A 24,758-nucleotide genomic window follows, 5' to 3' on the forward strand; every position below is an offset into this window, starting at 1 on the left:
ACGCCCTCCCCGGCTGTGCCGCGAGCGCTGCGTGTGGGGGTCCCAAGCGGGGTCTCCCTGGCCAGTGCCCCAGCCCGGCTCCCATGGGCGCCCCGCCGCCCCCGGAGCAGGGACCGCATCTCCGGAAGCTCCTCCCCGCGGGGGCTGCCCCCTCCCCGCGGAACGAGGCGGCGGTTATTTATCGCCGCTGCCGGAGCAGCCTAGTCGGCACCCGGGCAGCCCGGGACGCGTGGGGGCGGTTGGCAGGTCCGCGAGCTCCGCTTCTCCCCCGGCGTTGTGGGATACCAGGGTAGAGGGATGTAGCTGTAAAGAACATCAAGGGGGGATGGTAAGAGAGAAACTACCTCAGTAAACGGATGCGAGCGAGACCGTTCAGGGGAGCCAGGGTAATAATCCAGCCTCAATTTGTCTGGTGTTCTAGGAATGAGACAGGGTGTTTGGTCCTGCCAAGCCTGTGTGCTGGACAGCCCCAGGCACAACAGGGTGGTCTGGCCTTGACTCTGATTATCTCTGAATTGCTTTTCATTTTTGCTAAAGTTGTTATGATGGTTACATTATTTATCAGTCTTGAGCACCCTACTAATGCTCAGTGGTTATAGTATTTTTATTATTGAGCGTGATATACATAAGACTTTCTTCAAAGTGACTTACAATTTTACCTCTAATCCTCCCAGCCATCCTGTGAAGTAGATGCACTGCTAGTGCCCTCATTTTTACAGGGAGGAGGAAACTGTAGCAGAGAGGTTTCCTGCTTGTAAGCAACAGTGGTAATCAGTATCAAATGAGATTAGAACGAATTTGGTTTTGGTTCCCAGTCCTGTGTTTACACTTGTTCTCCTAACCCTAAATACAGAAAAATGCTCTAATGAAAGGAAGGGTTTAAAAAAGGCTGTAATGAGAATGTATCCATTTATTTTTCTCTTTGTTTTCTTTTTGTATATTAAACAAAACAGCTTTTTAAAGGTGTGGGGTTTTTTTTTTTGCTATTGTGAATTCTGTTTTCTAGGCACTTGTGCTCTAATGTGTGTTAAGGTTTCCTCAGAACCACAAGGTTCTGTAGGTCCTGATCCTACAGAGACTTATGCATATGCATAGTTGGACTGCAGGATTGGGGCATTAACGCATATCAGGTTTTGGCACACATTTGAAACTACCTCATGTCTATTGACCAAAGGTGTCTGAAAGTATATAGACATTAGCCAATTATTTGATTCAGTAAGATAGGGATGAGAGATGTTAAGGGCTCTCAACTGCCATTGCCTTAAGCATCTTGCAAAGTCAGGCCTTTAGTCACATCGTCCATAGTGGGGAAGCCTAGGCCTTCTCTATACTGGAGAAGTTTCACAAGTTTAACTAAATACATCTAGATAAATTGGTAGAAACCATATAATATAAATATATTTCAACTGGTTGACCCCTCATTTAGATCAGCTTTGTTTGCTAAATTACTTTGCTTAAATTACTAATTATTGTAAACTAAATCGATGTCTGAGGGTTAAATGGTTTAAATACATCAACTTTGGGGCATGCACTGGGTTAACGAGATCAATGAAAATTTTTTAGTTAAATTGGTGCAACCTTTCTAGTATTGATAAGATCTTAGAATGTGCAGTCTCTCTGATGCAGTGTAGTACAGTAACGCCTTGCTTAACATTGTAGTTATATTCCCGAAAAATGCTTCTTTAAGCGAAACTATGTTAAGCAAATCCAATTTCCCCATAAGAATTAATGTAAATGGAAGGGTTAGGTTCCAGGGGAATTTTTTTCACCAGACAAAATATATATATACACACACACACACACAGTATAAGTTTTAAACAAACAATTTAATACTGTACACAGCAATGATGATTGTGAAGCTTGGTTGAGGTGGTGGAGTCAGAGGGTGGGATATTTCCTAGGGAATGTCTTACTGCTAAATGATGAACTAGCACTCGGCTGAGCCCTCAAGGGTTAACACGTTGTTAATGTAGCCTCACACTGTACAAGGCAGTACAAATGGAGGGAGGAGACACAGCATGGCAGTGGCTGCAAACCTTGGAAACTGAAGGGGTGATGAACCTAGGGTGACCAGATGTCCCGATTTTATAGGGACAGTTCCGATATTTGGGGCTTTTCTTATATAGATGTCTATTACCCCCCCCCCCCCCTGTCCCGATTTTTCACACTTGCTGTCTGGTCACCCTAGATGAACCCACACTATCCCATTGGAGCGCACCACTCCCTCCACTTTCCAAAGTGCTGGGTGGTGGTCGTGGTGCGTGTGTGTGAGAGAGAGAGAGACAGACACGCACCGTGTGTGTGAGACAGACACGCGCACTGCCCCTTTAAGTACGCTGACCCCACTCTTAAGTACATTGCCTTTTTATGTAGCTCAGCATGTTGAGACAGCAGCTGCTGCTAGCAGGCTCCCTCCGTCCTGAGCCCTATCCTGTCCCTCCCCCTGCTCTGTGGAGATGGGGTGCAGGAGTGGGGGGAGGGAGACACCCTGACATTAGCACTCCTCTTTTCCCCCCTGCTGTGCACAGCAAGCAGGAGGCTCCTGGGAGCAGCTCCAAGGTAGAGGGTGGGAACAGCACACAGCAGTGGGGGGAGGGACACCTGAATTGATAGCCTGTTGGGCGGCTGCTGCACAGGGAACTTAGGGAGCTGATGTGGGGCTGTTGGTCCACCCTGGTTCCAAGCCCTCACCAGCTAACTCCAACGGGCTGCTCTTTCTGCAAACAGTGGACGAAGCAGGTGGTTGCCAACCAACATTATAAGGGAGCATTGCACAACTTTAAACGAGCATGTTCTCTAATTTATCAGCGACATGACAACGAAACAACATTAACCGGGACGACATTAAGTGAGGAGTTACTGTACCCCTAAATAATGTTAACTAGGTTATAGGTGGAAAAAAGGAGGGGGTGGGGTTGAGAAGAATGGCATAAGAGCAAAACCAACCAACCAAAATTCACAATGCTACTTACTTCATTTGGAAACATCTAGTTTTGCACATATTACTGTGACTTACTTTCTTCCTTCCCCTTTCTGCTGTGGTTTGAGACATTCATATATCATGCCTTATCTTATAAAAACTCTTTGAGCAATGACTGTCTTATGTGTTGGTACAGAACAGTGGATCCCAGTCCTGATTGGGACCTCTAGATGTTACTGCAGATCATCATAATAGCTCTCTAAAATCAACCTAATGCTGTTATGGTCAGCATTGTTGACATCATTAATCTCCCAGTCAATTAGGCCTGTCATCTGAGAGTCATTTTAGGTTCCTTCCTCTTTCCAGTCCTTCACATCCAGGCCATATAAAAATCTCACTGTTTTTTTCCCTTAACACTTCCAAGATCTTTTCTCTCTGTCCATACTACTTTAACTCTCATTTAGGCCTTCATCTTCTGACTTGACTACTGCAACCTACTCTCTGGCCTTCCTTATGTCCATCTCATCTCCCTCAGACCATTCAAAATGGGGGTGCTAAATAATTTTTCCTGACCTATAATTCAACCCGTTGTCAGTCCTCTCTCTGAATCTCTCTACTGGTTCTCCCTCTCTCTTCACATCAAATTCAATCTTCTTGTCTACCTTAAATGTCCTTCACAACTCTCACGAAAGCTTATGCTCAAATAAATGTGTTAGGGCTGGTTTACACTGGGGGGGGATCGATCCAAGATACGCAACTTCAGCTACGCAAATAGCGTAGCTGAAGTCGAAGTATCTTGGATCAAATTACCTGGGGTCCAGACGGCGCGGGATCGATGGCCGCGGCTCCCCCGTCGACTGCGCTACCGCTGCTTGCTCTGGTGGAGTTCCGAAGTCGACGGTGAGCGCGTTCGGGGAGCGATATATCGCGTCTTAACGAGACGCGATATATCGATCCCGGATAAATCGATTGCTACCCGCCGATACGGCGGGTAGTGAATACGTACCCTTAGTCTCTAAGGTGCCACAAGTACTCCTGTTCTTTCTTCACAACTCTGCCCTTCCTATTTATCTATTCTTATATCTTATTGCATTGTCCCAGGTGCTCTTTCAATGTCAGCCTTTATTGCATATTTGTCCACTTCTCCCACAAGTACCTTCATGATGCTCCTTACATGTGGAATGCCCTCTCCAAACTAATATGTAAAGTACCTGCCCAACTCTTCTTAAATTCCCTCAAGGGTCACTACAGCCATTATACTAATGGTAAATTACCAAGTGAAAAAGGTTGGGAAGGTGTCTGATATTAATATTTTTTTATATCTTTTAAGAAAAGACTTGTAACCTGAAAGTTGTGCTCAGTGTAATCATGTGCTCCCATAACTGTTACCCTCTTCTCTCCTTTTGTTTGTGACACACTCTTGGTGCATCTTGTCTCAATTGTAAGCTCTCTGCATAAGGGTCTTTCTGTTACTATGTGTTTTTACAGCTGTTAACACAGTGGGGCCCCAGTTGATTGGGGTCTTTAGGTGCCAGTGTTAAAAAAAAAAAAAAAAAAAAAAAAAAAAAAGATTTTTCCTTTTGCTCTTCAGTGATGACCTATTTGAATGATAAATAAATTAGCAATTCTGAACTGGAACATTTAAACCCAAAGAAATTCTTACCAGCTGAGTAACAAACTTCTGTCAGATGGAATTTGAAATAGAAAAGCTGGCAGTATCTTAAAGAAACAATATCAGGTACTTAGGCTTTATGTTTATGCCATGTCATAAATGTGTAATCTGGTATGAGGAAAGTCCTCCAGATTTCTCTGGTACTTTAAAAAAAAAAAAAAAAAATCCCAGAAACCAGACATTGTCCTGTTTTGGGAAGTTTGATCTGCTCAGGTAGTGCAAAAAGGCTGAATACTTAGAGTTTTCCAGTAAATTGAGCTATTGGCTGGGCAATACTGACATAGCTACCTCCTGCACTACACCCTGGTGTGAAGGGTAGTGGTGGCCAGAGTGTAGTATTCTCAGATGATTCCTTGGGGACTGCTGCTAGCTGGTGTAGGTTGAAGGAGCTTTGAGGCCTTGGTGTAATCCATACCAGAGCTAAAGCTGTGGTTTAACGAAAGTTGGAGACTGCTGGACCATATAGAATTGAGTATAGCATATTGTTTTCTGTGCATCCGACTAACACTGTTTTGGTTCCTGTGCATACTATTTTGGGTCAGGAGCAGTTAACTAAAATACTGTGACTCTGGAAATGCTAATTTAGAGCTCTGATCCTTCAGTTCACTGTTCACCGGTGCACCACTGCACCTGCATAGTCTTGTTGATTTCAGTGACGCTCTGTGCAAGTGCACCACTGTTACTTATGTGCAGTGACTCACAGGATTGAGGCCTTGGACTATAGGTCTTTTCTTGAAGAGTTAATCTTCTGTGATTCTAGTATGTACCTGTGCAGCACTTGAACGATGAGGCTTGGTCCTGTTTGGTACTGCTGTAACAAATACGAATATTACGGATATTTGTAGCATACAAACAAAACCTGTGTTAATTGTGTCTTTTCAAAAACAAAACTTTTTAATGAAAAGGACATATTAGTATGTCAAGTAGTATTCAGGTTTGAAGAAAATACCCCAAAAAGGGGTGACAGGAGAGGAGAATTAATCTGTGCCATACTTGACTGTATCCTTTTTAGTAAAGAGCGTCATAGTACTGATGGTGTTTTTATTATGTGTTTTGATATAGAGGTGAGACTGCTTATGAATATATTTTTGTGCCTCTAACTGATCAATTGTGTTCCTTTTGTAAACAGGAGTAGAAGCATAAAGAAGTTTACTTTATGAAGGCTAATGAATGACTCGAGTAAAAGTTGGAAGCGGTGTAACTGCTGGACTGGTTTTACAGAGCTTTTGAAATGAGAGAGCTACATCTCTCATTCCTGTTGGTCAAGTGACGCTAATGGTGGAATAAACTGACTTCAGTACAACAAGTACAACTGATCAATCCAAATCGCAAGTACAATATAAACAAGTGTGATGTTGAAATGAGATGAGGCTCCGAAATGGAACTGTGGCCACCGTGTTATTTTTCATCACTTCTTTTCTCAGTTTGTCCTGGTACACTGCATGGCAAAATGGTAAAGGTAAGACAGATATTTTCTGAAAAGAAACTGAACTCTAGCTATGCGTGAAGGAGAAGTGAATGATGCAACATATGCTGGTTTTTTTTAAATGCTTTTTTTAATGCTAGTAAGCTGTAAACTGAATGTTGACTACTTCTGCTCAAGAATATTACCTTGATGAGTAATATGCATCTGTTCTTGCAGTCAGAAAATCATCCTGGAGGGATGCCTATTGTTTTTGTTTGAAAACATATTTCTGTGGAGATAAACAAGACTTTTTCTTTTCTTGATGGAAAAGGGCTATTTTAGGCAGTATCTCCATTGCACATTTGCAGGAGAAACAGATGCTCTTCTCTAATTTTTCCTGTGACTGTTGCCCAGTGAGCCAGGCTGGAGAATATAAACATTACTTTTTGGTGCCACATTCTATTTTTTCCTATTGATTTGGTGATTGAAACAGCAAACTGCCACTCAACATCTTTTGAGAGATTTTTCTCCCTTCTGTCTTGCCTTTTGAGGGAAATGTAAAATATTTCCAGTTTGACCTGTTTATATTAAATATTCCCTTTCTAATAATTTAAATAAGAAATTAGTGAATTCTATATATTAGATTTTTACAAAACTGATATGTTTGTTGAGTATTGTATTACTGTTATCTCAAGTCACTTTAAAATGACGAATTTTGCTCTAATTACCCCTGCTAAGACAGACTTTCTCAATGCGGGATGTGAGTGCATCAAACTTTCTGGAGGAGCAGGGGGTTGGCGGCAGCACAGTGAGTCTTAGAGTAAAAGTGCCACGGGTGGGTGGGCAATTAGCAGATCACAGTGCCCCTCTCTCTCTCAAATTTTGGGGAGGGACAGTCAGATTAAATTTGAGTGAGTGGCATTGTGACTTGGCACTTATTACTTTTGCCATCCTTCCAGCTCCCCTTATCTGATGCTTTCTAAACAGGTAGGAATGTTTTTATAGCACCATTTGACTTGCATTTTGAGTAATTTGCCTAGTAGTTCATGAACACACACACAGAACACTAGGTGTCAGTCTACTCGCATTGTAAGGATGGGCGGGGGAGCCAAGCTTTTAAAAATAAAATAAACTTAAAAAATGCTAAGGTGGGACATGGTTTTAAAAAAAAAAAAGACTGGGAACCTCTATGCTAAGAGAGTGCTGTTTTGGGGTTCTGATCCTGCACCACTGAAGCATTGACTTAGAGGAAAGCAAGCCAAGACTTGCCAGGAATCCCATCTGTTACAGAGAAAGCCAGCCTAGAGTCTTTCTTTAAAAAAAAAAAAAAAAAAAAAAAAAAAAAAAAAAAATCTATGGGAAGAAAGAGAAACAAAGCCTTTGGGAAGAAACATACGGGCTGTGTTGCAGGTTGGCTAATTTGTCTTCATTGGGCATTTGTAGGAGAAACAGATGCTGTGTCCTGTAATCTGTTTTGTAACAGTTGGTCAATGGGCTTGGCTGCTGAACATAAACATCAATGAAACGGCTGGATTCTTGAGGTCATGATACTGTAAATTTGTTTTAATTGGGCAATAGACATTAAATTTTACAAACAATGAAAACAGAAAGATATTAATATTGTACCAGAAATGGTGAATTTTGCATCTTGGCTTATAAAATACACGTACTCTTTCTAATAAAAGTTTCATGCTGTATAACTTGGGCAAAGATATTACAAGATGCTGCTTCTGCAAATTCTGATGACCATGTCTTTGTTTATAAATACCTTGATACATATCTGTGGACTTTTAGTCATGGTGGATTTGATTTAAATCACTAGTCAGGAAGACTCAATTTAATCATGGATTTCTACATAAAAGTGTATTCTTGTTGGTTGTTATAACTTTAATACATATTCTTCACAACTCAGAGAGAGATGTAGGTTTCATTTTTAGAAGGTACACCTTATACATTTTAAAAGTGATTTATTTTGAAAACATTTCAGATTGGTTTTACAGCTATATCAGCTATATCAGAAAATGAATGATTGGTTATTTCATTTACCAAAGGTAATTTGAAGCAGTTCACCTCCCAATGACTTCATAAATATCTATCTCCAATTCAAGAGGTTAATCATTAATATTTGGAGGATTTTCTTGCCATGCTGTATTAGGAGGAGAACATCACCAGACAGACATTTAAATTGTTTTATTTAATTAAAACAACAACGTTATATATTCTGGATTTTTTTCTTCAACAGCAAACATAATATTTTAACCAAACAAGCATTTGAATTTAGTTAAACATTCAAGTTTTTTAAAATCAGGTTTGTTAAAATTGTTTTTAACATGAAAAACTTTAAAATATTGGCTTCTATAGCTAACTCAGTTGTCTTCACCTTCATTTTCCTGTTTGTTCATAATCAGGAAAAGAAAAACAAGCTTTCCTGCTTTTTCAGGTCCCAAACGATTTCTCAATTTTGAATGAATTAGTCTAAAGGAAGAAAATATTCTTTCTACACTGGCAGAAGAAGCTACTGCTGTTAAAAGCGAGATTATCACTTCAACAGTCTCTGAATCCAAGTGCTTAAGTGACTTCCACCAGTTCACTGGTGTGACTTTCTTTAAAACATCATCAGCAAACATATATTTCTTGAATGGTTCACCCTTAGCTCTGAAGTTTTATAGTTGGCATTATGGAGAGATGATTGCTGGATGTCCATGTCATAGCCAACTCCTCTTCTTCAGCAGTTAAGGTTTGACCCTGGTACCGAGTATTGAGAATATTTGCAAGAAAACGAGCTGGAGATAGTGCTAGTCATAGAATATCTGGGTTGGAAGGGACCTCAGGACGTCATCTAGTCCAACCCCCTGCTCAAAGCAGGACCAATCCCCAACTAAATCATCCCAGCCAGGGCTTTGTCAAGCCTGACCTTAAAAACCTCTAAGGAAGGAGATTCCACCACTTCCATAGGTAACCCATTCCAGTGCTTCACCGCCCTCCTAGTGAAAAAGTTTTCCCTAATATCCAACCTAAACCTCCCCCACTGCAACTTGAGACCATTACTCCTTGTTTTGTCACCTGGTACCACAGAACAGTCTAGATCCATCCTCTTTGGAATCCCCTTTCAGGTGTACACCTCTACCCCGATATAACGCGACCCGATATAACACAAATTCTGCGGTAAAGCAGTGCTCCGGGGGGGGGGAGGGGGGGCGGGGCTGTACACTCTGATGGATCAAAGCAAGTTCGATATAACGCGGTAAGATTTTTTGGCTCCCGAGGACAGCGTTATATCGAGGTAGAGGTGTAGTTGAAAGCAGCTATCAAATCCCCCCTCATTCTTTTCTTCTGCAGACTAAATAATTCCAGTTCCCTCAGCCTCTCCTCATAAGTCATGTGCTCCAGCTCCCTAATCATTTTTGTTGCCCTCCGCTGGACTCTCTTCAATTTTTCCACATCCTTCTTGTAGTGTGGGGCCCATTCGTTTTTTTAATGCTTGTAATTTAACTCTGTCATTGCATATTTCTCTTTTTAAGATCTCACTCAGTGCCTTCCAGATTTCAACAGCGTCAGCAATAAAACCGCTATTTCCCTTTGTTTTGTTAAAGGCTACAGAAATAGGCTTCAGGTTACTCAGCATGTGTTCAACATTTCTCTTAAGCCCAATGTTGAGGACTTTGGCTGTGACAGTGCCATCTATTTTTTTCACAATTTTGTTCACGTACTGTCGTCAGATTAGGCCAGTTCTTGATATAGTGCTCAAAATAGTCCACTACTGAGTTCCATCGCACGTCTTGTGGGAGAGGTAGCTTGGTTCCTCCCACTTTTTTTCAGAGCAGCTGCTGCAAAGTGGTTGTTACGGAAGTATTTTGCAGTTTCAACAACATTAGCCTTTATTTCTGGAACACAGAAGGCTTTGGCTAGGGAGGTGCATCAGATGAGCACTGCAACCATATGTTATTAGCTTGGGACTCTCTTCTAAATAATTTTTTCTGATCTTGGATACATTTGCAGCATTGTCTGTGATCAAGCTGCATACTAGACATTTGAATTTTTTTTCAGTTTGTTATAGCTTTTACTGCTACTTCTTGTAAACATTCTGCTGTGTGTGCATTTCCTGATATATCAATTGTTTCTGTAAGGAAGACATTCCCTTCTTCTGTTGTCACACAAGCACATACAACAAAATCATTGTGGACATTGTTAACGTGAGTCTTGATGGGTGGAGCAATTTTACTCTCCAGACCTTTTGCACACTGCTCAACTTCTCTTTCATACACTTTATCCAGCAATTTGCCTGCGACATCTGCTGTTGGGGGGACTGTATCCTGGTCTTAATGACTGAACCATGTTAATGAAGTGTGGGTTCTCAATCATATGGAAAGGAGAGTTTGTTGCATAAACAAACTGGGCATTTTTTTAATTAATTATCTCTTTGTAATCTGCTGGTTCTTATCAAAACTTATCTATGGTTGTTTCTGGATGATGGATTTTTTTTTTTTTTTTTTGCTACAGGTGATATACTGTGGCTATGTGACATACATGATGTGACTGAAACACTATCATTGGCAGATAACTCTGAAACTATAGAAAAAGATGGTGACATTGAAGGTGAATAGTCTTCAGAATCCTGTATGTTGAGGATGGATTCTTCTAAACAAAATAAGTCAATGCAGTTATTTAATTATTATTACCATATTGCTCATTTAGTATCACTCATTGCATTCACTGACACTCAGTACTACTTTAAAGGTGAAATTGTAAAAAAAAGATCTGCCTATTTCAGCTATTTATTTTTTATCACAACTGCATCTAAAATGATAGTACCATAGATATATTTTTTTGCTCAAACATGAGAATTCAAGAATAGTCCAGAAGGAAGACAGGCAATCCTTAAGAAAGAAGTATGAAATAAAAAAGTTTACCAACCTGAAGATCCTGCGTGTTCAAACATGTTCCTTTCATCATCTTCAACGCAGCAAGGAACACTTCTCATGATGATGTTTCATTCGGACAATGAGGCCTTCTTTGTTGCACTGTTTGCATATTGCACGCATGCCTGTCTTACCTACAGGTAGAGGAATTTCATGAAAATATTTCCAAACTGGGTCTCTTTTACGGCCTACTGCCATTATAGGTTTTCCCTTCTAGTGAGAGAATGGTATGGTAGATCTCAAATCAATGAAGGCTACACTCAGAAAGACCTTAAGACTTCTGGAATATGCTGCTCAAACAGTTTCACTTTTGTTTCTACTGCCTGTCCCTCCCTTCTCACATTTATCTCCAGACTTCTTCTCCTTGTCCAGATCTATTCCGCCCCCAACAATCTTCTGTTCATTGAACTTTTTGAAACTTTGCACTTTTAGAGAGAGGTAAGGGATTGACTCTGTGTACACAAATTTGCAGAGGGACAATAGGGTTGAGGCCTGTTATTTCTCACCTCTATTTATTTATTTATTTATTTATTTAAAAACATTTTTGCTGTTAACAAGCATGTTATCTCTGGAGACACAAATCCACAGTTTGAGAACTGCAAAACTAAGCATCTCTGATGATATCTTCTAGACTGAGCCCCATTGGGTAGATAGAAAGATTAACCTAAATAATCTATACAGAAGCCCCTGGAACCCCATAAGATTGGATCCCTAATCCATGAACTATTGGAACTCATTTACAAAACTTTTCTTAAACATTACATGAATATATTGTCTCATGCTATAGAATTTATAATCCCTATTCTATGATAAGATATCTTTGAGCTATAATGCATCTTAATTAAAAAGCATTTTATCAAAAAAATCCAATTTAAATAAAAAATCCGATTTTTTTTTTTAAATCATTGATTTTTATCCATCCTGCTGGTAACTGAGAGGGAATATGAATGATATTCAGTTGATTTGGGGAACTGGTTTGTTGTGTGTGTGTGCACACATACACATTGGTTTTCCTATAAGAAAAATAGTTTGGTTTACTATTCCAAAGATTTTTTTTTATTATTACTATGTGCTTCAACTAAAAAAGACTCTTGTGTCTCTAATTTCAGATGTCTTTTGTAATTTTAAGGAACTCATCGGGTAGACAATGAGGGAAAAAACAAATGATTAATAATCACCTTTTATTATTTTCATTGTGATTAGTTACAGTCTGATATACACATATTAGGTAATAACCTAATTTAAGGTTTTATCCTGTTAGTGCTAGTGAGACATTCAAGAGTTTGAACAGTAAGATTGCAATTCAGTGGAAATGGTGGTTGGGATGTTGGCATGCAGTCATGAAAGGATGAGTGCATTACATAGCCACAAACGTCTAATGCTGCTTTAGACAAATCACTCCTTGGCCTCCCTTGGCCTCAAGTGGCTTGAAGCTTAATTAACATTTGATAAAATGTTTTGATATTTTTGAAAGAGAGGTATTATTACTATATGACCAGTCTTGCTGTCTAGGAATTTGGGGCCACTCACAAACATGTAAGTTTTCAGTTAATATCTTAATGCAAGTACATCATTTTGTATGTCCAAAGTGCCAGAACATATTAGTCAATCCTATTCAGAGGGGAAACATGCGGTGTCGCAGATGGTGCCTTCTAGACAAAACTGTAACAAGTGATTAGGGTTTCCTCTTGAGGGTGATTCAATTTTACACTCAGCAAATATTCATCTTTTCTGTAAATTTCTCAGGACAAAAGTGGTTCCCCTGGTCCCTCTATTACTAGATGTAAAAGAGTAATCTGTTATCATGGGTAATTGTTATATTTAACATTTAAATTATGGTAGCACACAGAGGTTCAGGATCAGGCACAGAGATGGCTTTTGTCCTAAATCCCATATAAACTGTGAATAATTAGGCATAATTTAAAGGGGAATAAAAAGATAGATTTGAGTGCTGGTAGAAGTAATAAGTGTATGGGCTAAATTAAACACAACCACAGAGGTGTAAAAATAGGAACAGGAACATTATGTACACTTACTGCAGAAGAAAACACTTTCATAGAAAGAATCTGTGAAAAAATAACTGCTTGGTGGTTCTCCTCTGAAACAAAATAGTGTAGTGAATAGACTTGTTCAGTCTGCCTTGAAGTCCTTCTCTATTGTGACCACAAAAGCCATCTGGACACTAACTATCACCTTCCAGGCTGGTTTGCATAGCTATCCTGCATGTTGGAAATAAATTACCTTCTGATAGTATCACAGGAAGATTTGTACAACTTGGGATTTAACACTTATTTTCCAAAATGCTTAATAGGTAGTCCAAGTCCTTTTCCTCATAAGATCCTACCACAGCACAGCTTTGAAGCTTGGAATGTTCTAAATGAATATAATCAGATAGTAATCTTGTACAAACTGTTTCTGGAATGCAAAATCCAGGTTTCTAAGGTAATACAGTGTTGTCACTACTTAATATGCCTAGATTAATCAATATTATCATATGTTTTATTTTGGGTTTTCTGACTGAACAGTGTGAGAGATTATTAGAAGTTGAAGGTCATGCCGTAGGTCACTGTAGGGTTGCTAGGTGTCTGGTTTTTCGACTGGAACATGCAGTCGAAAAGCAGCGGTGCTAAGGCAGGCTCTGTGCCTGGCTCTGGGGAAGCGGCTGCCCTGGCATGTCCCGCTCCTAGGCATAGGGATTGTCTTGGGGGGCTCCATGCACTGCCCCAGCCTGCAGGTGCCACCCTGAGCGCTGGCTCCACAGCTCCTAGGGCTGGGAATCTGGGACGGGCGTGAAAGCAGGGTGCCGCAGCCGCATCCAGTTTCCTCCATTCTCGGGAAATGCTGGGGCAGTGCCGGTGCGGCTGCTATTTAAGAAGCTGACTTAAATAGCAGCAGCCTTCCGGAGCCCCACAAACCGTACCAGCCAGAGCCAGCACCCCAAACCCCTCTTGTGCCCCCAACCTCTGCCCCAGCTTGGAACCCTCTCCTGTACCCGAATGCCCTCCCGGAGCCTCACTCCAGTGCCCCCAGCACCCAGGGAGAGCTGGGCAGCGGAGCCGTTGTGCCACCTAGGGAGCAGCAACTGCAGCCACTCTCTGGCCCATGGGTGCCCATGGGGAGCCTGTGGCTGCTACTGGGCTTTGTAGGGCACGAGTGACCTGGGCCCGTTCTCAGCCCTTGCACCGGAGTCTCCTGGAGCCTTGAGGGCTGAAGTCAGGTAACGGGACTTCAGAGGGAATCGCATTTGCCTGTACACATGCACAATTTGGTGCTCCTGTGCACCGCTAGGTGTGTGGCACTTTCTGGGGAGCAGTCAGGTGGTCACTGATCCCCAAGGCACGTCCTCTGCCCGACGTTGGTTACTTCATATGAAAAAATCAAAACATAAATTTCATTTCCTTTTCTCCACAAACTTTTAAGTTCCGGATGCAACATTATTGTCATCTCTGCTGATATTTGTGCTGCAATGGCTGCATGGATAGGCTGTCAAAATCTGAGAGATGCCCTCACTAACTTTACTCTGTAGACCTTTTGTAAAGGGACCCTGTCCAGTTAAAATTCACAGACCTGATTCTTGCATTGTGATTCGGCAGCATTTTACAAATAACTACACAGTACAAGGCAGTGGAGAATCAGGCTACATACATATTAAACTAGCTGCTTTACAAATACATTAAATTTTTCAAATTGAAAAATGCATTTTTGCCATTAATTCTAATTGGTTTTTTTTTGCATTTCACTCATCTTAGATAATGAAAATTGAAGAGTTAGTTTACTGTCATTTCTAGTATTTAACTTCATTTTCCTTCATTTCTGACCCCAGCCCAGAGCCCGCTCCTCCACCTTTAACCCTCTCCCATATCCCCAGCCCCAAGCACCCTCCTGCTCTTCCTAGCAGCTGCCCCAGTTAGGTGGCCCTGTTTCCCACAAGTGGCCAACAGCCGCTTGGGGAGGAAGAATCAGATGGCAATGCTCCAAATGTTTGGCTCCCTTCCCTGGTAGTTCCTACCCAAAAGCCTCCACTTTAGCCCCACTGAGCTGTCTACACGGCAATTAAATGCCCTGCTGGCCTGGCTCAGCGGTCTGGGGCTGTTAACATTACTGTGTAGACATTTGGGCTCCGAGTCCCTCCCCCATTGGGGACCTCAGAGCTCAAGGTTCAGCTAGAACAAACACAGCCCCACAGCGAGCCCCAGTCAGCGGACAGAGGGCAGCCTGGTTTAATTGCTGTGTAGACACACACACCCACACCCCCTCCCAGCAAGTAGGACAAAGCAACTGCTAGCCTTAGTGGCTGTGCAGGCCAGTCCCTGCAGGAGGTGTATGCATGTTAGTGTGGTTTTGGGTGTGTTTCTGTCAGTGCATCCAGGGGCTGGTTTGACCTCCACCAGTGGAATGGCCACTGCAACCCACCCAGTCAGCGGGTCATATCAGGAGTCACGCCAGCAGCCAGACATCACTGTGCACAAAGCCTGGAACTTCGCACTGGTGAATGACCGCTGGAGTGTGCAAAAAGTAAGTGGGTCATATGGTCTGATGGTGCCAACACCATGGGCAGCGCAAAAGGGGCCTGGCAACAGGGAATGCATAGCTTCACTTGGACTGATGTTCCTGAAACAGAAGAGCCAGTTCCTGGCTATGGTAATCTCCCTCACGCCCATATACAGACCCTTTATGTTTCAAATAAAGGACAACTTGGAGAAAGTTTATTTTTAAGGGCACCTCCCCAATGTTTTATTTGTGAGACATACTCATATACAAATAACACATTTTATTACAGTGTACAATCCCTGCTGACGTCACACCTCTTCAGTTCCTTCTTACTGCTAGTGATGGTCATTGGAGCAGCTCTCTTCTCTTGCTATGGCAAGCGATCCCCAGTGGACTTTCCCTTGTTGTATCTGTGAATAGTTAAATTTAGGATTAGTTAGTTTTCATTAATTCACAGTTAAGATAAGTTTTTTAGTTGGGGGTTTCCACCCCCCACAACCACGTTTTCCCCCTCCCAAGGACCAGAGCATGTCTCGTTCTCAGGCGAATCCTGTCTGAAGCCTATGCCAAAGGGAGACTCTCACGACTCCTGCTTCAAGTGGTTTTGGGGGAAGCTCATCAGACTGAGAAGTGCAAAATCTGCAAAGGCTTCCAGCCAAGGACTAAGAAGGAAGAGAGACTTTAGGCTAAAATTGCTCCTCATGAAGTCAGCCTTTCGTCCTCAGCTGACACAGGCGGTGTCCGACCCCAAACTCAGCACTTCGGTGCAGAGCGCGCCGGCCTCAGTAAGAGAGGCTGTGGCACCAAGAAAAGACTCGGGCTCCAGAGACCGTCAGTACCACCACTCCCCAGCACCGAAGACTTCCTCTGGTGTGAGTGCACAGCACCGCTCGGATTTGCTGGTGCCGCACAAGAAGACCAACACAGGTTGCTCTCGCGCTAGAGCAGCGGAGCGAGGAGGTGCTAGCAGGGTGTATCTTGCGCTGGGATGCCCTTCTCCAGCTCAGCTGGCACTATCAATTCCAGCCTCATAGGGAGGTCTGTTGAGTCCAGTTCTTGTGGAATCCCCAGTGCGGGAGTGTCAGTTGGATCTTCCCTCCACTCCGGACACCTTTGAGGCGGCCAGAGACCTTATGCGCTGGCGCAGCAAAGAGGCACTGTGCCTTTTAAAGGGAAGTGGGCGATGATGTGGCACTGCTCGCCCTCACCTCGGTACTGCTCCCTGGCACTGTCTTGCTCCGCACCGCCTTGGTCGCTGAGGTCGAAGTCTTCATCTGACTCAGAGGCAGAGTCGTATGCTTCTAGGAGGAGCTGGCACCGTTCTCGGCACCGCTCCAGACAGGAGGAAGGGCAGCCATTGCCTACGATGCCGTGGCCACCGCAGTGGCAGGTGCTAGCTCAATGGCCCTTCTGGACCCTGTGGGCCTACCACCAAGGGTCCAGATCATGTCGGTTGTAGTGGAGGCACGTGACCCTCCATCATCATCATCTGTAGCTCAGGAACCTCCTTGAGATCATGAGATGGGCACCCAGGCTGCAGCAGGGGCCGGCATGGGTCCAGCAGCAGGGGCCGGCATGGGTCCAGAAGCTGGCACCGCACCAGGCCCATCTGTGCAGGGGGATCTCTGCAAGCCGGAGGGACAGGAGGACCCAGTGCCCCCACTGGCATCCTCCTCATTCTCCCTTGATGAGGCAGTGGTGGGCACATCTACCACGCTGCTGGCCATGGACAACCAGGAGTTACTCAGAAGGAAGAGCAGGACAGAGACCCCATGGTCGACATTCTGGTGCCTGAAGGTCCCTTGAGGGTAGCTTTGTCTCTCATTAAGACCATTCAGAACACTACTAAAGTGTTGTGGCAAACGCCTGCCTCTCCTTCCTCCCCACAGCCAAAGGGTGAAGAAGTAGTATTTTGTGCCCTCAAAAGAGTGAGTACCTTTTCACTCACTCTCAGCCGGGCACATTGGTTGGGGGGGGTCTGTGAACAAAAAGGAAAGGCAAGGGCAACCGGGACCGACTCCCAAGTCCAAGGAGGCAAAGAAGCTGGCTCTCTTCAGTAGGAAGGTGTTGTCTACTGGGGGGCTCCAGCTTCGCATTGTCAATGAGCAGGTGGTCCTTGGCGACTACAGTTTTAACTCCTGGAACATGTTGTCCAATTCAAGGAGCTGCTTCTGGCTGACTCTTGTTCGGAGTTTGCTGCTGTTCTTGAGGAAGGCAAGGTCGTTGCGAGGACCCCCTTACAGGCCTCCCTGGATTCTGCGGACTCAGCAACCCAGACTATGTCAACGGCCATCGCTATGAGAAGGAGCTCATGGCTTCAGGTGTCGGGCCTTCCGCATTAAGTTCTGCAGACAATTCAAGACTTGCCTTTCAATGGCTCAGGGCTTTTCTCAGAGGAAACAGATTCTAAGCTCCATAGCCTTAAAGACTCATGGGCAACACTGAAGTTCCTGGGGCTTCATACATCAGCCCCCCACAGAGGAAACATTTTAAGCTGCAGCCTACCCCTCGCTTCTACCCTGCTCCCCCAAGACAGGACTGTAGCAGGAAGCGGGGCAGGAGTAATAGACGGAGACCTTCTCAGTCCTCCTCTAACCAGGACCAGGATTCAGTGAGGCAGCTCTCAGCCCCCAAGCCAAACTTTTGAGGGTGCGCCTGGGGGCAATGCACCAGTCCAGATCCCGGATCCTTCCTCTCCCTCCGCAAATCATCTATCCCATTTCTACCATACGTGGGCACAAATGACCTCAGACCAATGGGTCTTGAGCATGGTAGAAATGGGATATTCTCTCCAATTCTGTTTCCTCCCAACTTCCCCGTCCCTGTTCAGGGACCCTTCCCATGAGCAACTTCTCATGCAGGAGGTGCAAACGCTCCTACAAATTGGGGTGGTAGAGAAAGTCCCTCTGGAATTCAGGGAGTTCTGTTCCCACTGTTTCCTAATTCTGAAGGCCAGGGTGGGCTCAGACCTATTTAGACCTGTGGAACCTCAACAGATTCATGAAGTTGAAGTTCCGCATGGTCTCCCTGGCTTCCTTTATCCCGTCCCTGGATCCAGGGGACTGGTACACTGCCCTTGACTTGAAGGATGCGTACTTTTACATGTCCATAGTCCCGTCCCACAGATGGTTTCTCCTCTTCCTGGTCAACAGCACCCACTATCAGTTTACGGTTCTCCCCTTTGGCCTCTCGGCGGCCCCTTGGGGGTTCACCAAGTGCATGTCGGTTGTAGTCACCTTCCTGCGGAAGGAGCAGGTACAAGTATTCCCATACCTAGACAACTGGCTAATCAAGGGCCATTCCAGGGCCCAAGTGGAGGACCACGTGAGCCTGGTTCGGGCGACATTCAACAGGCTCGGGCTGATACTGAACGTGGCGAAATCAGCCCTAACCCTTACTCATAGGATAGAGTTCATCGGAGCGCTCCTAGACTCTGGTCAAGCCAGGGCATTCCTTCCGGAAACACGTGTTCTCGCCATGGGCGCTATCATAGAGGCGATACCTCACTACTACGGCACAAAATTGGCTGAAGCTGATCGGCCATATGGCCGCTTGTACATATGTAGTACAGCACACCAGGCTGCTGCTCCGACCCCTTCAAGCTTGACTAGCCTCAGTATACAGGCCGAATTGAGACCGCCTAGACAATTTGGTCACACTCCTCCAGTTATCGAGCCCTTCCTGTGGTGGCTCGACCCACAAGTGGTGTGTGCGGTAGTGGCCTTCTCAGGGCCCCAACCCTCGCTGTCTCTAGTAATGGATGCATCGGCAATGGGTTGGAGGGCGCACCTAGGAAGACTCAGGACTCAAGGTCTCGGGTCCCAAGCAGAACTTTTGCTGCACATTAATGTCAGGGAGCTACATGCAGTTCGCCTTGCTTGCCAGACATTTCACACCCATCTGGAGGGCAGATGTGTATATCCATATAGACAGACAATACAAGTGATGTTCTATATAAACAGACAGGGTGGTGCTTGCTCCTCTCCCCTGTGCCAGGAAGCCCTCAAGCTGTGGGACTTCTACATTGCCCACTTGATACATCTGGAGACATCGTATCTTCCGGGCTCTCAAAAAACTGGCCGATCATCTCAGCATGTCCATCCACAACCACAAGTGTTCCCTCTGCTCAGATGTCGTGATCAACATCTTCCGAAGGTGAGGATTTCCCCAGATAGAATTGTTTGTAACATGGCACAACAGGAAGTGTCAGCAGTTCTATTCCTTCCTGAATCACAGCCTTGTCTCGCTCGCAGACACCTTTCTTCTCCCTTGGTAGGGGCACCTGCTGTATGCATTCCCACTCTTTCCGCTTGTGCACAAGGTCCTGCTGAAAGCCCAAAGAGAGGGAGCATCAATGATCTTGATAGTACCGGGATGGCCACGTCACCACTGGTTCACCACCCTTCTAGACCTGTCAGTGGACACACCTATGGCACTGCCCCTGGTCCTGGACTTGATCACGCAGGACCATGGCCGTCTCCAGTATCTTAATCTAGAGTCTCTCCACCTCACGGCATGGAAACTCTGTGACTAAACCCTTTGGAGCTCACATGCTCAGACTCTGTTAGGGCGGATCTCTTTGGCAGCAGGAAACTGTCCACTCGAGCCACTTATTTGGCTAAGTGGAAGAGGTTCTCGATTTGGTCACTGCAAAAGGACACTCCGCCATTACAGTCATCAATTCCCTTCATCCTGGACGATTTATTGCACCTGAAACAGCAAGGCCTGGCAGTATCGTCAATAAAGGTGCTCCTGGCTGTCATCTCTGCTTTCCATCCCAGTTCTGCTGACTGGTCAGTATTCGCTAACCCCATGGTTGGCCACTTCCTCAAGGAACTAGATAGACTGTACCCTCATGTAAGATCCCCTTGGGATCTCAACCTGGTGCTCTCCAGGCTGATGGGCCCTCCTTGTGAGCCCTTAGCAACGTACTCCCTCCTCTATCTTTCCTGGAAAGTGGTATTCCTGGTGGCAATAACTTTAGCCAGGGGAGGTGTCTGAGCTTAAGGCCTTGACCTCTGAGCCCCCTTATACTGTTTTTTATAAGGACAAGGTACAGTTGCGGCCACACCTGACTTTCCTCCCAAAGATAGTTTCGCAATTCCACGCGAATCAGGACATATTTCTTCCAGTGGTCTTCTCTAAGCCACATGCTAGTAACCAGCAATGGATGTTCCACTCCCTGGATGCCAGACGAGTGTTATTTTTTACATTGAGCAGACAAAGCGGTATTGAAAATCAACACAGCTCTTCATTGCAATTGCTGAGTGGATGAGGGGGCTTCCAGTATCATCCCAAAGGATCTTTTCATGGATCACGGCCTGTATCAGGACGTGCTACGACCTAGTAAAGATACCTGTCCCAGCAATAACAGTGTACTACACAAGATCGCAGGCTTCCTCGGCAGCGTTCCTGGCACAGGTCCCCATTCAAGACCATCCGCAGGGTAGCGATGTGGTCATCGATCCATACCTTTATGTCACGCTATGCCATTACACAGCAGGCCAGAGATGATGCTGCGTTTGGCAGAGCGGTGCTGCAGTCTGTGACTCAGTGAACTCCGACCCCTCCTCCTAGGGACTGCTTGAGAGTCACCTACTTGGAATTGACATGAGCAAGCACTCGAAGAAAAAACGGTTATCTACCTGTCGTAACTGTTCTTCGAGATGTTGTTCGTCTATTCCAAGACCACCTGCCTACCTCTGTTGAAGTATTCCGGCAAGAAGGAGTGGTGGTGGGTGAAGAGGTGGCGGGTCGGCAGGGACCTATATACACTGCCATGAAGGCGTGACTCTAGGGGACTTCACAGCTGACCCAACGGGCACCGCTAGGGGAAAAACCTTTCAATGACTGTGCATGTGGCACGGGCACATCTACTTGCAATGGATATGAACAGCACATCTCAAAGAATAGCAATTATGAGAGGTAGGTAACCGTTTTTTTTTATATTGGGAAGTATTCGTAATCTTTGAACAATGCATGCTCAGTGGAATTGTAAAAGAATTAACTTTAGCAGAACACTAATTCCTAAAATGTAACTTTATTACATTAGGAATACCCATTCCTTTGGGATGAAAGGCAGTATATGCAAGATTCTATGCACTCAACATAGCTGATGATAACCTATTCAAGTAATTAAAAAAAACCCTACAAGCTAACGAAAAATAATAAATACCTTGATTCCTTATAGTACTGTAAAATAACTTCTTTACCCTGCTCAGAAAATTAATTGAAAGAATTTCATTTGTGCATCATGACTATTTTGAATGAAATCAGTGTGTATTTTCTAAGCACTGCTGTGTTTCTGTTCATTGTGTTGGTTTTAAAATGAAAGATATTTTTGCAAAATTGAAATATTAAATTATGCTGATGAGCTGAATACACATGTATATGAGATGTGGTAATAGTGATCAAAAGAAAGATCTATTAACTGTGTTCCAAATTGTAAGAAACTGTGATTTGCAGTGTGACTTTTTTGATGCCTATAGTTAAAAACGCAAAAATTCAGTTCATCTGCTACATTATGAATAGGGGCTGTTTTATCTCTGTGATTGAAAATAGTGTAATCTATTGGAAAAGACATCAACTGTAGCAGAAACAAGCACCATTTCCTGTGTACTAGTCTTTTTTTTGCCCGGGGGAGAACTGAATTATATGGAACCTCTTAATTCTTGCTGATCTCAGTGAGGATCAAAGGTACTTTAAGTGTTGGGTGCTTACTGTGGAACTCATTCAACATATGACTTCGGAATATGAGAAATTTTTTGTATCACTATCTCATCCTGTCAAGAGGAAATGCCAACACAGGCAACATCACTTCTTGATATTGAGACTGAAGGACAAACCAAATAACCAGGACTTGAACAATGAAGTTGAAAAATGTGTTAGTACATAGGAACACATGACAGTACAGTCCATTGAGCAACAAGTATGAACACTGGCTAAATTAGTAGTGAGATTAAAAAAAAGAGACTTTTTAAAAATGAAGGGAAAAAAAAAAAAAAGAAACCCAAGCTACAATGAAATGAAGAAGTAATTGGCAACATTTAAGCTGCAAGAATTATTTCCACACAAAACATGTACTTAATTACCTTTATTGGCTGTAGCCGAGGCACAGACAAAGAACCATATGCTTCTCTTGACATGAGCTCCTTAATAGGAGTCTGGATTTTCTGATGCTTTGTTTTCATACAGTGAGATGTCCTACAAATGGTTGGCCCACCACCTCTCTCATGAGGAGATAGAGAAGAGCATGAGGTCTTAAGGTTTATAAAAATATATAGCAAGCTTCCTAAATTTATGTCCTTTCTGTTTTGCACTATGAATATGTAGAGGTACATAGGAAATCAGTCGCATCAGAAGAGATTAAAACCTGTTCCCATTTATTCTATCACTAAAAAACAAACACTCCTAGATAGATGTGCAACTGTGCCACTATTAGTGCTAGGCTACTTTAAACACTATAACTGTTTCACAACTATCCTATCAAATTTCTGCTATAATATAAAGGTAATTTACAAGTCACACTTTTTTTTAAACTTTCCAAATCTTATTGCAGAGCTCACTTTAAATGCTTTTATGTTCATTGGCCCTCCCAAGTATGGATGGGGTGTTAGGGCTTGTCTACAATTGGAAACACTATAGTGGCATAGCTGCAGTTGTTCTGCTGGAAGTGTCTATACTGAAGCACTACTACACTGATGGGAGGGGTTCTCCCATTAGCATAGGTAATCTGCTGACCTAGCTCCTGCCTCTCGAGGAGGCGGAAGATTTCTTCCATCAACCTAGCACTGTTTACATTGGGACTTAAGTTGGCTTAACTGTGTTGCTCAGGGGAGTGGATTTTTCACACCTCGAAGAGACATAGGTGGGTTGATCTAATTTTCTGATGTAAACCAGACCTATGAAACAGAACCTTTAGTGACATTAGTTGTCAGCAGTGAGACGAAATTTCAAGAATTATGGTGAGGATTTGGCTTTTTACTGATTGGTGCTGACCAAGGTTTTGTCCTATCTACACTCCAAGTAAACTGTTTTCATCTTTGGTTCAGGAGGATTTGTTGCTCACAATTATCAATTGTTCAGTGTCTTAGTATGTCTGTGTGTTACTTCTTGTATTTAGCCTCAGTAAACAGGGTTCGCAATATATAAAAAAAATCTTTAAAAAAAAATTACCCTGTTGATTGGACCCTGATGTAAATGAGAATAGTACAGTATTTAAAGAATTAAATTAACAGAATTTGGAAGTGAAATAACAAGTAGCTTGCTGTTACTTTTTTCCTTATTTGGCGGGTAACTAGGGCCTCCTCATTTCATAGAATGTTCCTTTTTTGAGAACATATTTTAAATACCTTTACTGCATATTAATCTTCATTTCAGTCATAAGCAGGATATAAATGCAGCTCACTATCTGAAAAACAGTTATGATTTAAGGAAGGAAGGAAGAGTTGGACTGGCAGCTTCCTGTGCAAAGGAGACCTCAAAAAAACAATTAGAAATTGTGTAAGCTGTAACATGCATCATGATTAAATTTTGATTCAGTTGCCAATTCTATGAGTAATTATAATGGAGAAACTACTCTTGGAATTGATTGTAACTGAGAATTCTTTTGTGTGTCCCACAGTTCTATTGTGGAGTTTCCATTCGCCTTGAAACTAGTGGGCAGAATCAAATCTGCACCTCAGGTGGGAGCTGTGCCTTCAACTGAAAATGAGGATAATGATACTCACGTTTCTTTAAGTGATTTGAGGTCTATGGGTGAAAAGTGCAATTTAAGATTTTAATATTGTAAAGGGAAGCTACTTGCCTGTTGCTTTTTTAAAATGCTGCTTAACTTGTGTCAGGAAATCTTCTGTGAAAGAATTTTTGAGTTCAGTGCAGAAGGATTTTGAGTCAAGGACATGTTCCTAAATTTGGATTTGAGTCCTAGAATTTTTACCTCCCTGCTTGAGCGATTACTTTGTTTTTTGTGTGTTAATTGAAAAACTGACTGCTACATTTTTGCATCTGTTCTTGAAAGCAAAACTTCCCTATGAACTTGTTTCATTTGGGTCCTTAAATTATTGTTGAAGAATGATCAATGTGTGAGGTAACTTACTATATGCCCTTCAAAGTGCAGACACAACAGCTTAAGTTAGACAACAAGAAAATCAAGTCAAGGTTGCAATTTGAACAAGGTCTAATCTTCTAGAAAAACTTGTTTGTTTATCTAATATTTAGAAACAACTTGTCATATTTCTTTTTTGACTGACAATTAAATTTTTTTTAGTATATTGAATTAAAGGTGTCAAGGAAAATGATTAACAAACTCAAGTCTGTGTGTTGTGTTTTTACAAATAAAATATGAAAAGT

General features: G+C 43.2%; 1 protein-coding gene across 1 annotated transcript in view; it reads left to right on the forward strand.

Moving 5' to 3' along the window:
• Nucleotides 1-248: 248 nt before the first annotated feature.
• MGAT4A (alpha-1,3-mannosyl-glycoprotein 4-beta-N-acetylglucosaminyltransferase A) overlaps nt 249-24,758 on the forward strand; it is a 140,446-nt gene continuing 115,936 nt past the window's right edge. The window contains exons 1-2 of the mRNA XM_029913506.1: nt 249-328; nt 5,722-6,051. Of these exons, the coding sequence (XP_029769366.1) occupies nt 5,958-6,051 (94 nt within the window). The 5' untranslated portion in view covers nt 249-328; nt 5,722-5,957. The remainder of the gene's footprint in view (nt 329-5,721; nt 6,052-24,758) is intronic.

The sequence above is a fragment of the Terrapene carolina genome, unplaced genomic scaffold (genome assembly GCF_002925995.2).
Source record: "Terrapene carolina triunguis isolate 2854851 unplaced genomic scaffold, T_m_triunguis-2.0 Scaffold21, whole genome shotgun sequence".
Taxonomy (NCBI): Eukaryota; Metazoa; Chordata; order Testudines; family Emydidae; genus Terrapene; species Terrapene triunguis.